Source organism: Macrobrachium nipponense, chromosome 13 (genome assembly GCF_015104395.2).
Source record: "Macrobrachium nipponense isolate FS-2020 chromosome 13, ASM1510439v2, whole genome shotgun sequence".
NCBI lineage: Eukaryota > Metazoa > Arthropoda > Malacostraca > Decapoda > Palaemonidae > Macrobrachium > Macrobrachium nipponense.
The window spans coordinates 80,803,490-80,818,297 of NC_087206.1; the positions used below are offsets into that span (position 1 = coordinate 80,803,490).

Here is a 14,808-nt window from a genome sequence, read left to right on the forward strand (position 1 = left end):
AATAGGGTTCATGTTTTCAATAATAATAATAATAATAATAATAATAATAATATAATAATAATAAAATAATAATAATAATAATAATAATACATAGAAACGTTCATGCACGGGTCCTCATGACCGTGAATTCGAAAGCAATGGAAAACGGGAATAACCCGCAAGATAATATAAAAAAAAAAACAACGGACAATTACTGACAACAATAAAAATACAGAATAAAGACTGCGATGAAATTAGCACACAAAAACCAGCAATGCTAAATAGGCTAAATTCATGTTTCCTGTTTCAAGATTCGACGGAAATCGAATGATTCAAAGTTCACTTACAACTAAGGACCCACCTGACACAAAGACCACACTATTTCAAGGTGCCACGGGTGTATGTAGTGGGTATATAAGCGTGTATAGGAGTGGCAGGACTACCCATCGGCCGGATGAGCACAAGATTAAACGGCGCAGACGTTTGTCGGACACCGAACCGTTGACACTTTCAAATTCGCTCTTCCATTCTTACGAGGACAGGTAAGTCAAATTTTTACTGTGTTGAATATATGCATAAATACACACACACACATACACACACATATATATATGTATAGGTATATTTATGATAAAATCGTTTATATAATATAAATATATTAGATTATAATAGATTTACCAACTATACATACCATTAAATAAATTTTATATTATATAAAATATCTTATTTATTAGTACAGGAAATATATTATATTTAGATTATCGATATAATATAAATAATATATATTATAATATATGGTATTATAGAATTTAAAGTATTTCAATTATAATTTATTAGATTATATAATATAGTATAATATTAGATATATATATATAGTTTTATATATATGTTATATATAATATATATAGTATATATATTATATTATTATATATCTTTATATTAATATACAATTATAATAATCTATATGCTTAAAAAATCACAGTAGATGCACGTGGACTTCATAAAATAAGCGAATTCCACAGGAAAATGATAGTCAGAAATCCAAGCGCTTTCGTCTTTACTCAGACATTGTCAAGGAGTTAATGAGGTACAATTGGAGAGAAAGGTCTCAGGTACAACACAAGATCAAGAATACCAGAAGGTTAATTGTCAAAAGGGTAAAAATTAAAAGAGATAATCCAGGACTATCGGATATCACACGGTCACAAACCTAAACAGATTGACCCTAACCGAAATTACAAAGTTTCTTTACAGTCCAAAACATGTAAAAACTGAATATATTAATTTTGTTTCTTATATTTATCTACAACTTTTTTCATTATGAAAGAATCAAGTTTAAATAAACCAAGACTTAAATTTAGAACATTTCTATTATTTGACTTGATGAAACAAGATTCAATGATATTCCTTTTAACTGTGTCATTACATAGGATTAAGGCTCTTGCTAGACTCTAGTTAATAGGATGGTCTAAATCTCTCATATGTACGAATAATGCATTCGATATTTGCCCAGTTCTCACAGAATACTGAAGCTGTTTGAGACGTTGTGAAAGAGATTTACCGGTTTGTCCGTAATAGACTTTATCACACTTTTTGCAAGGAATTTCATATATGCAGCCTGGAAGATCTTTAGGAGAATTTTTGATTATTAAACTCTTGACATTAATATTACTGAAAACAACATTTATGTTAAAAAGCTTTAAAATTCTAGGAATATCTAAAAACCTTTCATCATAGGGTAATTTTAGAATGTTATTCTTACTAAATTCAAGTTTGTTATTAGTTGAATAAAATGTTTTTTTAGCTCTTTTCCATGCCACATCTACAAAGGTCCTTGGGTATTTCAGTTTCATTGCAATATCATAAATAGTTTTAATTTCAGCATCAATAAACTGCGGGCTACAGACACGTAAAGCCCTTAGAAACATCCCAGAAAAAAACAGATAATTTAACATTTTGATGGTGATTGGAGTAGTAATGAACAAAAGAGGCAATGTTAGTTGATTTTCGAAAGACTGAAAAGGTGAAATTTCTATCATTTCTATGGACAGTTACATCAAGAAAATTCAAATTACAATTTCTTTCTTCCTCTACGGTAAATTTTATAGAAGGGACTAAATTATTGAGATTATTAAGGAATTCCTGGAGATTTTCGTGAACTGGCCAAATACAGAAGATATCATCCACATATCTAAACCAAATAACTTTTTGGGGCAAAATCCTTGGTAAGAGTTTTGTCTCAAAAAATTCCATGTAAATATTGCTAAGGACAGGAGATAGGGGATTATCCATAGTCATGCCAAACTTTTGTACAAAAAATTCCCCATTAAAACAAAATTTACTATCTTTGATACATAACCTTATGAGACTAATGAGGCTGTAGATAAATATAAGCAACAAAATTAATATATTCAGTTTTTACATGTTTTGGACTGTAAAGAAACTTTGTAATTTCGGTTAGGGTCAATCTGTTTAGGCTTGTGACCGTGTGATATCGGATAATCCTGGATTATCTCTTTTAATTTTTACCCTTTTGGCAATTAACCATCTGGTATTCTTGATCTTGTGTTGTACCTGAGACCTTTCTCTCCAATTGTACCTCATTAACTCCTTGACAATGTCTGAGTAAAGACGAAAGCGCTTGGATTTCTGACTATCATTTTCCTGTGGAATTCGCTTATAATATATAGATACTATATATATATATATATATATATATATATATATATATAGATATAATATATATATTATATATATATATATATATATATATTATATATATATATTTCTATATAAATATATATAGATATATATATATATATATATAAGATATATATAATATATATATATATATATATAGATATTATATATATAATATATCTATATCTATCTATCTATATATATATATATATATATATATATATATATATATATATATATATAGAGATAGATATAGATATATATATATATATATATATATATATATTATATATATATATATATATATATATATATATATATATATATATATAGTATATATATATGCATAATTGCAAATTAACAGTTTTTGACAAATAATGATTTCATGCAGGAAAGGCAAAGACCAGCTAACAGTTACCACAAAGTCAGAGCACCAACGGAGGTGGGGGTGGGAAGGGGTGACATATAAAAATAACCAAAAACAACCTATATTAGTGTCTAATCCCTAATTTTTGAGGTCGCTGAGATGAATAGTGACACCCCCGATGCCCCTTAAGTCCAAGTTCACTCCTGATAGGAATGGGAGATGAGAAGGGATGAAAAATAAAATGTCAAAAATAGCTGAAATTAGTGTCGAATCCACAGTTTTTGTGGTCGCTGAAATGAATAGTGACTTTCTCACTGCCACTGAAGTCCTAATTTAATCGAAGAGAACTCTGTATAACCTTCTGAAAATGTTTGGAAACGAATATAACTCAGTGTCGGTAGAGCCTTCTGAAAATCCGTAAAATCAAAACGAAGTCTGTATTTAACGGAAGCTAACTCGACAAGTCTTCCAGTTTATATCTTTCAGTGAATGCGACAATTTCAAAATCTGTAAATAAAGATTCTTTAATATGACACCATAGAGAGACTTTATTCCTTTTCCTGCTCTACGGTCTGGGTGTGCTCTACGGTTCGAGTTTTTACTGTGCAATGCCGGGTACGTCAGCTAGTTGAATATAAAGGTTCCAAGTCTGCTGTGCTGCATCTATTGTAAACTTCAGATAAAAGTTATTTACTAGTTAGACTAAGCCCGAGTTAGTTTCTGCTAGGCTTCATGACACTGAATATAAAGGTTCCATTGCGTCTTCAATGAAAAGTGTTCACGAACGACAATGTTAAGAGAATTCACTGCATGAAACTGTTATCAAATCTGACGATAACCCTTCCTTCAACTTCATATTGAAATAACGTAGCATTTTTTAAAGGCTTACATTAATTCTTAAATTTTTCTTATTTATTGATTAATCGCCTTTCTTCTGTATTCATATTAAGCCAGAGTAATTTCTTTCCTCGTATTAATTTATTATTTTTTGTTTTGCGTTCAGACAAAAAAGATTACCCTAATCTCTTTCATTTTTGCTCATTTCTTGACACATCTCCGTTCTTCTGTATTCATATGTGCTATTTCACCTTCCTCTTAGGCCAGACTGATTTATTTTCATTGTTCTTCCCTTTTTTACTGTTTCTATTTAATTTTTCTTGCGTTCAAACACAAGGAGATTACACTAATCTCTTTCAGTCTCTTTTATCAATAATTAATTTTTGCTCATTTATTGATTCATCTCCTCTCTTCTGTATTCATATGTGCTATTTCATCTTTCTCTTAGGCCAGATTAATCTATTTTCATTGTTTTCCCTTTTTTATTATTTCTATATAGTTTATCTTGCGTTCAGACACATGAAGATGACATTAATCTCTTTCAGTCTCTTCCATCAATTCTTTATTTTCGCTCATTTATTGATTCATCTCCTCTCTTCTGTATTCATATGTGTTATTACAGCTTCCTCTTAAGCCAGATTAATTTTTTTCCTCGTATTTAATTTATTATTATTTTTTACCGCCAGACACAAGAAGATTACCCTAATCTCTTTCATTTTTGCTCATTTCTTGACACATCTCTCTTCTGTATTCATATGTGCTATTTCATCTTCCTCTTAGGCTAGATTAATTTATTTTTGTTTTTCCCCTTTTTACTATTTCTATTTTGTTTCTCTTGCTTTCAGACACAAGAAGATTACATTAATCTCTTTCAGTCTCTTCCATCAATTTTTCATTTTTGCTCATTTATTGATTCATCTCATTTCTTCTGTATTCATAAATGTGTTATTTCCCCTTCCTCTTAAGCCAGGTTACTTTCGTTTCCTTGTTTTTCCTTTGTTATTGTCTCTAATTATTTTTCTCGTGTTCAGACATAAGAAGATTATTCCAATCTCTTTCAGCTTCTTTCAAGGTGACAGGAAGAACCTGAAACCAACCAAAATGGGAGCCATTCACTTACGGGTCGTTTTGGCTCTGTTGCTCGTCGCCGTGCTGGGTCAAGCCAGGTCATTTCCAGGAAGAGCTCTTGCGCGACAAGAGAGGGCGGTCCCGGTGAGGGTGCCTGCAATTGATGCAATTGATGGCGATTACGATTATGAGAAGTGAGCTATTCTTTTTTTTATGTCATTTTGAAGTTCTGTTTTCACATCTTCAAAGTTTTCTTCATCATTGCAAACTTTTAAAATAATTCTTCAGATTTTTTGTTTTAATATTCTTCATTATCGGTGTTCTCTTTCATTTTCCATTCTGATGTTCTGTTTTCAGATCTTCAAAGTTTCTTTTATCACAAAATTTCAAAATATTTCTTCCAAGTTTTTGTTTTAACACTTCATTATGGTGTTCTTTTTCATTTTCCATTCTGATGTTCTGTTTTCAGATCTTCAAAATTTCTTTTATCACCCCATCTCCAAAGTTTCTTTTATCATAAACTTTCTGTTCCAATATCCTTCAAGACTGAGGTTAGTCATTTCAGCTGATAATAAATTCCCGAAATTTTTTATTAAAGAATTATGAATATTTTGATTAATTTTTAAGGCAAATTGCAGGGCACACTGTACAATTTTATCCTGTCATAATTTTGTTTTACAAAAAGCCTTCAGAAATATACTATCCCTCTTGAATAGAAGATTAACATATTCGCTTAAAATCATGTTCATGATGAATTTACGTAGTTAAAAATGTGATTCGACAACGTGACTTCTTTTCATTCTAATCACTGAGAGAGAGAGAGAGAGAGAGAGAGAGAGAGAGAGAGAGAGAGAGAGAGAGAGAGAGATGACTCAGCAATATACCTTCTGATTATAATCACTGAGAGAGAGAGAGAGAGAGAGAGAGAGGACTCAGCAACATAACTTCTGTTTACAATGAGAGAGAGAGAGAGAGAGAGAGAGAGACTCGGCAATATAACTTCTGATTATAATCCTTGAGAGAGAGAGAGAGAGAGAGAGAGAGAGAGAGAGAGAGAGAGAGACTCGGCAATATAATTTCTGATTATAAACAGAGAGAGAGAGAGAGAGAGAGAGAAATGACTCAGCACCATAACTTTTTTTATAATCACTGAGAGAGAGAGAGAGAGAGAGAGAGAGAGAGAGAGAGAGAGAGATCTGATGAACAAAACTTATTCAGGAGTTACAGAGACGACCCCAATTACTACCCAGATGATGACGACGATGAATACGATGATTACCTGGAATACTATGACTCTGCTGAAGACGAGACCCATGAATCAGCAGAAAACGATAAAGATGATGATGAAGAAGAAGAAGACGACGCAAGGTAAGCCATTAGTGAGTTGTTAACTGATACATGAAAATAAAGTAATCGTGCCTAAGTATTGCGTTCAGAAGACCCGAAATCTTCCCCGCCATTTTGAAAGGAAAGAGAAAAAAACAAAATGAATCCCTCTTAATTCATTATTTCCAATTTATTACTATAACATAATATATACAATAGTCTTCAACTAAAACAAGGCGTCATCCAACCTCCATCTTACTCAGGACGCGTGCATGATTTTCCTAACACGCATAAGTTGTCAACATTATATTCCGAACTTAACGTAAATTAAAACGTGCTAAAATCTATGGTCAAATAGATCCTTGTTTCACTAACGAAAATTAAAATAAATACAGCTATATTTTATTAAAATATTTTGTTCTGTACTGTCTAACATGCACATTATTTACATTTTACATTTTCATTTTAATGAATAAATCACTCTTCCACAGACCTTTCCTAACCTCCCTCCAACATCAACAAAGTAGGCTTACTCTCTGAGTAAGCGATTCCACAGACCTTTCTTATGGCCAGACCCACCCGCCCCCCCTCCCCCAACAACAAAATAGTTTGTAGGCTTACTCCCCGAGTAAGCGAAAAACCCAAAAAGCCTTTGGCCAATCCAGTATTTCCACTGTGTTTTTAACCAAGTGGGCTGCTCATTCTTTTACATTTTACCCCACAATGTGTAAATATCTTGCTTCTTTGTTTTGCTTTTTACGAGGTAGGATCATTAACCACTCCTGACTGAAAATGTTTACCTTTACAGTAGTAAGGAGAAAAGGCAGTACAAAGGAGGAGCCATTCAACAGAACGGCCACGTCAAGTATGATGTGGACGGAGCCGGCTCCGATCAGTGGTAAGTTTTCGTTTTCATGAGAAAAAATGAATTTTTGCCTCACCGCTCATAGTTAAGGCGCTCTTTTTTATCTTTCGTATCTATCATTGTTTTACATCTCCTCTTCTTCACTCCTTTGCGCCGATTACCAACAACTTCTGACTGAAATTTCAGTAACATCAAAGTAATTCAACTAAAGTAGGGAAGAAACATACATACATCTCTGCTTCTTTACCGTGATCATAAATGTTGCAAAATATTCTAAATAAAATCAAGTATTCTCTATGAAATGAGTTAAACAAACAAACGCACCGTATTTCGCTCCACTAAAATAATGGAACTCATTGCAATGTCATTGTGGAATGGAATGGAATATAGAATTTAGGCCAAAGGACAAGCGCCTGGGACCTCTGAGGTCATTCATCGCTGAAATGGAAATCGAGAGTGAAAATGTTTGAAAGGTGTAGCAGGAGGAAAACTTTGCTTTTGCGTTATGAAGCAATTGATTGGAGAGGGTTGAGGAGGATGGGAAGAATGAGAATATGAACGGAGGTACAGTAAAAATGAATGAAAGGGGCTCCAGCTAGAGGCCTAAGGAAGTAATGCCTACAGTGCACTGAGTGAGGTGCACTGACGGCATTATCAAACACAAACCCCCCAATTGGTAAATGACCCCTTTTTCGATGACTTGATCTTCTCCTGCAGGATACCAGTGATCAATGAACTGGACGACGAAATAAGCTCGGGGGTGGAGCCCCTCCCGCCCATACAAGCTCCGGATGTCTCCAAGGGCGTGGAAGCAGTCGACCACGAGGACGATGACCATTCCCTCAGCAACTGGGTGGGGGGAAGATGGGGCGATGTGAGTACCCAAGTTCGATTCCTGTAGTTTCGGTTGTTCGTTGTTGCTATTATTATCTTTTTTTTTTTTTTGCTGCAGTTTTTTTTTTACTCTATTATAATCTTTTAACTCAATTATACTCTCTCTTCTTATTTTTCTTACTCTTCTTATATATATATATTATATTATATATATTAAATATATACATTTAATAAAATATACATACATATATAAATGTAATATATAATTATATATATATATATATATATATATATATATATATATATATATATATATATATATTTATATATATATAGGAAGTTTTAAGAAAAAAAGAAGAAAGGTTATAATAGAGTAAAAATTATAATACAGTTAAAAACTGAAGCAATATATATATATATTATTATATATATGTATATAATATATATATATATATATATATATAATATATATAATATATATATATATATATACATGAGTCATATCACATTACCGTGATTCATATACATACATCGAGCTACAAATGTCCTGTAATATCTAATTCGCTCTACCTCGGAATTAATATATTTTCATATATGCTTAACCGAAGGGGATTTGTATGGTTTCGAGGGTTCACGCCCGGGAGCCGACAATTCTCTTATCGCCTAAAAAAATTCCCTTTCGGTTAAGCATATATGAAAATATATTAATTCCAAGGTAGAGCGAATTAGATATTAAAGGACATTTGTAGCTCGATGTATATATATATATTATATATATATATATATATATATATATATATAATATATATATATATATATATATATACGTCTACATTACCGTGATTCATATACATACATCGAGCTACAAATGTCCTTTAATATCTAATTCGCTCTACCTCGGAATTAATATACTTTCATATATGTTTAACCGAGGGGGAATTTGTTAAGCGATAATAGAATTGGCGGCCGACAGGCGCGAACCATCGACCACTCAATTCCAGGACTGGCAGTGAAGCCTTAGATATTAAAGGACATTTGTAGCTCGATATATATATATATATATATCTATATATATATATATATATACATATATATATGTATGTATGTTATATATATATATATATATATATATATATATATATATATTATATATATATATATATATATATATATATATATATATATATATATATATATATATATATAGATATATATATATATATATATATATATAAGTACATTATGGTATGGTTGTTACTGCCCAATATCTTCACCCGATTCCAGTCCTATCATTCCCTTAAAACCTTTTAGCAATCTGCATCCCCAGATAACATATTAATATCAGCATGACAAAACTACATTAGCAGTACTACCCCCATCTCACGCCTTCAGTGTTCACTCTATCTTATGTTTTCCCTCTTGGCAGTTCGTCAACGCAGTTGGAACAGTGGGCGACCACGTTGAAGACACTTTCGAGGCGATAGGACATAGAATCCACGGAGCTGCTCACTCGGTAAGGAGAGAGAGAGAGACAGAGAGAGAGAGAGAAGAGAGAGAGAGAGAGAGAGAGAGAGAGAGAGAGAGAGAGATGAACGTTCATTCATAATGTGACTGCATGCACAATATGGATGGTTAGTTATAATCAGACTGCATGAAGAATACGCATCTTTAGTTATAATCAGATAGCATGAACGATACGCATGTTTAGTTATAATCAGACTGCATGAACAATATGGATGGTTAGTTATAATCAGATTGCATGAACGATACGCATGTTTAGTAATAATCAGACTGTGTAAACCATACGCATGTTTAGTTATAATCAGACTGCATGAACAATACGCATGTTTGGTTATAATTAGACTGTGTAAACAATACAGATGTTTCTTTATAATTAGACTGTGTGAACAATACGCATGTTTAGTTATTATCAAACTGCATGGACAACGTGGATGTTTAGTTATAATCAGACAGCATGAACAATACGCATGTTTAGTTATAATTAGACTGTGCGAACAATACAGATGTTTCATTATAATCAGACTGTGTGAAAAATACGCATGTTTAGTTATAATCAGACTGCATGAACAATGTGGTGCTTAGTTTTGATAAAACTGCACGAACAATGTGTATGTTTAGTTATAATTAAGCAGCATGAACAATACATATGTTTAGTTATAATCAGACTGCATGAATTATAGGCATGTTTAGTTATAATCAGACTGCATGAACTATATGCATGTTTAGTTATAACCAAACTGCGTAAAGAATACGCATGTTTAGTTATAATCAGACTGCATGAAAAATGTGGATGTTTAGTTATAACTAGACTCCATGAAAAACGTGAATGTTTCAACAATACACAAGTTTAGTTATAATCAGACTGCATGAAAAATGTGGATGTTTAGTTATAATCAGACGACTGAGAAAAGGAGGCAAATGATTAAACGAAGTGCCGGGCTGACATATATTTGAGAGCAATTTAATTATCCGAATAGCTGGCGAATTTGTGATTTTTGAACGACTGGAATGAGTGCCTGACATGACTCGCTTATGAATCCGTGTGTGTGGGTGACTGCAGAACAAATAATTCATGGGATTTTTTGTATATAACTGACAAAATCCAATGTACGATGTCTTTGGTCACTTATTCTTAAGAAATGACATGAATGCAGGGTAAATTCTTTCTGTCCGTTTTTATTTACTTTTGCCATCAGAGGTTTCTTTGACTTACGAATCTCTTGAGCGTTCGAGAGTTCTTTTAGTCCAAGACTGACTTCCCCCTTTTTTGTGTCCGCATGAAGTGGAATGTTGCTGCAGAGATCACACGAAGAGGCTTTTGCAAATTATTAGTCTTAATTAATAATAACAATAAACAAGTAAAAAACGGCAATCGAGTTTTCTGTACGGCGTATAATGCTATATGAAATTCTCAGCCACGGCCCATGTAACTCTCAGGCACAGCCCATGAAGCTTTCAGGCACGGCCCATGAAACTCTCAAGCACAGCCCAAGAAGCTTTCAGCCACGGCCCATGAAACTCTCAGGCACAGCCCAATGACACTTTCAGCCACGGCCTGGTGGTGGCCTGTGTTGCTGTCACCTTTAGTGGTCCCAGACGCACGATCATGACTAACTTTAACTTTAAATAGAATAAAAGCTACCGAGGCTGGAGGGCTGCAATTTGGTATGCGTGATGATTGGAGGGAGGATGATCAACATACCAATTTGCAGCCCTCTAGACTAAGTGGTTTTCAAGATCTGAGGGCCGACAGAATACAGAGCTGACGGATGGACGGACGGAAAACTAACTAGCAGTGATATTAATAACTTGAAAACGTTTGCAACGGTAATGATATTATCGGCAATGTTTCAAGATGCAGAAGTTTCCCAGAGCTACAAAATTCACAGATTGCAGTTCGGCAAGTGAATCAATGGGCTCGATCCCAGAAATCTACGAAAGGACGACTTATTCGGTGGAAAACTGTTCGGAGCTGAAAATCAATAACGAACCTTAGTAGATTTACACTAGAAGGCGTTTCGGGTGGAATGAAGAATGCTTTGGAAGAACCTGTTAGAGAAAGTAGATCGAGGGGGAGACAGAGAATCAGATGGTGAGATAAAGTGAAGGAAGACATGGAAGAGAAGAGGTTTGGTGGAGGATGATGCCTTAGATAGATGGGAGTGGAGGAGGAGAAGGCGAATCAGGCAACCGACCCTTCAATGTAGGGTTAACGGTGGGGAAGAAGAAGTAGAAGTTTCAGGTGAACCTTTACTCCCCAAGTTTCTAGGGAGTTACACACTCCCCTTTTTCCGACAGAGAAACATTGGCGACTGTGCTCCTGTGGCAATACAAAAGGATCTCACAGTTTCCTCTAAAAATTTATCTCTGGAATAGGAGAGTTTTAACGTCACTGGACAGCGTTCCAGCCGGCGTTCCAGCAACACTTTTTCGACGATGTATCGTTTATTCCACGATGATTTATCAGAGATAATGTGGTTTCCAGCAGACGTGTATAGTGTCATACACGGAAACTGTTTTTTTTTTCTTTTAATCGAAACAATGAATAAAAACTAAACATCCGATTAACTCAACGACTCCAAACAGGAATCAAAGTTACCAGAATATAGAATACAGACCAAAGGGTAAGCGCTGGGACCTATGAGGTCATTCATCGCTGAAACGGAAATTGATCGTAAAAAATTTTGGAAGGTGTAACTGGAGAGAAACTTCGCAGTTGCATTATTAAAAAAATTTGTTAAGAGAGGATGGAAAGTCAGATGGAAGACAGGGAATATCAACGGAGTTACAGCAAAACGAATGAAAGAGGTTGCAGCTAAGGAAGGGACGCTGCGCAGAACCTTACGTAATGCCTACAGTGCGCCAGTTAATTATTTTTCTTCAGCCACATTTCTTCGTCAAATTCGCCTCCAAGAAAAGTGAAGCGAATCTCGCTCCCCAAAACAAAAACAGGTCACGGCAGAATACAACGTGGGCGAACATCACTCCCCCCCCCCCAACCCCCTTTATGACACCCTCCCACCGAAACGCCTCTGTAATCCCTCTTCGAGGAGGCATTTGACCTCATGAGGAAGTCAGCGACAACTGACAATAATCCTCCGCGAGGAGCCTCTTCCCCCACAGAGTAGCTCAAAGGCCTCTTTCCTCCACACCCTTCTTCCAAAGCCCTTAGCCTCTCTCTCCCCCCCCCTCCCCAAACTCCACCCCTCCGTCTTCCTCCCACTGGCCTTGAGGGAAACATCTGAGCCCTACTTGAAATAATCTCCTTGAATCAATCCCTCTTCTTCAGTCTCTCTCTCTCTCTCTCTCTCTCTCTCTCTCTCTCTCTCTCTCTCTCTCTCTCTCTCTCTTCCTTCTTATCCCTTTTTCTCAAACCTTCTCCTTCCTCTTCTTCTTGCTCTTCTTCTTCCTTATCACCTCGATGGCATTTCCTCATGACTGATGCTTTATACGGAACGATTTTGCAAAAAAGAGAGAGAGAGAGAGAGAGAGATTAATTAGTAAGTCACCTCTAATTGTAAATACATTAGGAAATGGCGTTCTCAGCATATGAATGACTCCTAGTTTAACTGTTATGTATATAAACAATTTAAAGGACCTTAAAAAAAAGGTATATGGCAGAAATTATGACGAAAATACTAAAGAGAAAATATGGATGGTACTGAGGAATTATAACATGAGATCTGTTGTTCAGTGATTAATAGCGAGTATGGTGAAAGCAAAGTGTCAAAAAAAAAAATGTATGTGGAAGCAATAACCGGGTGGCGACAAAGTTGTGTAATGTCTCTATGTATTAATATATTTTGGGATGGAGTGATTCGGAACGTCAGAAAAAGGGCAGCAGATGTATAGATCAAAGGTTCTGGGTTATAATTGGAGGGTTAAGTACCAAAGGACAGTATAGATGAATAAGCAAACGTTTCTGAGAATAAAATTGGCTATGACTGGAGACTGTGGATTGCCTGATGTTGGCAGATAACGCAGCCCTGTCTGGAGACGGGGGCCAGAAATGGCAAAACCCAATACAAGACTTCTGCAGAAGTGTTTGCAACAGAGCAGAAATTCGAGAGCGAAATTCTGAATCAGCTGCAATTTGCGAGTTTAAACAGAGACCAGAAAGATGGAGAAAAAATGACTCGTGATATGGATGGATGGTGGAAGATGGAAGTAGTTGATATGGATAAGGATTTATTAATTTATTAGGAGCAAATGTAACGGACGATGATAGAATGAAAGAAATGATTCAGAGCCTCAGACTAAGCAAGAAAGGGCTGCTGAATTTGATCATCTCAAAGAAGCAGGAGACTGACAGTGCAGAGATGAGCTAACTGTCTGCAAAGAATATGAAACTTTTAAAAAATTGAACTGAATATTGTGGAGATTTTTAGGAGTGGAAAAAGTGTTAGATTACATATGTGTATATAATATATATATATATATATACATATGTGTGTATATATTACATATGTATATATATATATTTGTATATATATATATCATATTAAATATAATACATACATATATACTAATATAAATGTATATATGATATATCTATCTATCTATCTATCTACTATCTATCTATATATATATATATATATAATATATATATATATATATATATATATATATATATACATATGTAATCTAACACTTTTTCGACTTCTAAAAATCTCCACAATATTCAGTTCAATTTCTTTAAAGTTTCATATTCTTTGCAGACAGTAGGCTCATCTCTGCACTGTCAGTCTCCTGCATCTTTGAGATGATCAAAATCAACAGCCCTTTCTTGCTTAGTCTGTTACATTAGTTCCTAAATGTTCATCCGTATCAACTGATTCCATTCTTCCACCATCCATCCAGGAGTCATTTCTCCTTCTTCCATCTTCTTAGACTGCAGCTGATTCAAAATTTCGCTCGAATTTCTGCTCTGTTGCAAATACTTCTTCGGAAGTCTTGCATTGGATTTTGCCATTTCTGGCCCCCGTCTCCAGAGAGGGGTGCGTTATCTGCAAACATCAGGCACTCCACAGTCTCCAGTCATAATCAGTTTTATTCTAAGAGACGTTTGCTTATTCATCTATGCTGCCCTTTGGCAATTAACACTCCATTTATAACCCATTTCATTCTCTCAGAACCTTTCATCTATACATCTGCTGTCCTTTTTCTGAATTTCCGAATCACTCCATCCCTTCACTTCATCACACACACACACACACACACACTTATATATATATGTGTGTGTGTGAGTGTGTGTGTGCTTGTGTGTTTTTATGTGCATGTATATATGTATGTGTATATCAAACAATTTATC

At 34.5% G+C, this 14,808-nt stretch overlaps 1 protein-coding gene across 1 annotated transcript in view; it reads left to right on the plus strand.

The window, feature by feature from the left end:
- The first annotated feature begins 291 nt into the window (after positions 1-291).
- Positions 292-14,808, plus strand: part of LOC135225892 (uncharacterized) — a 21,877-nt gene continuing 7,360 nt past the window's right edge. The window contains exons 1-6 of the mRNA XM_064265471.1: positions 292-521; positions 4,945-5,145; positions 6,170-6,319; positions 7,086-7,175; positions 7,860-8,016; positions 9,403-9,489. Of these exons, the coding sequence (XP_064121541.1) occupies positions 307-521; positions 4,945-5,145; positions 6,170-6,319; positions 7,086-7,175; positions 7,860-8,016; positions 9,403-9,489 (900 nt within the window). The 5' untranslated portion in view covers positions 292-306. The remainder of the gene's footprint in view (positions 522-4,944; positions 5,146-6,169; positions 6,320-7,085; positions 7,176-7,859; positions 8,017-9,402; positions 9,490-14,808) is intronic.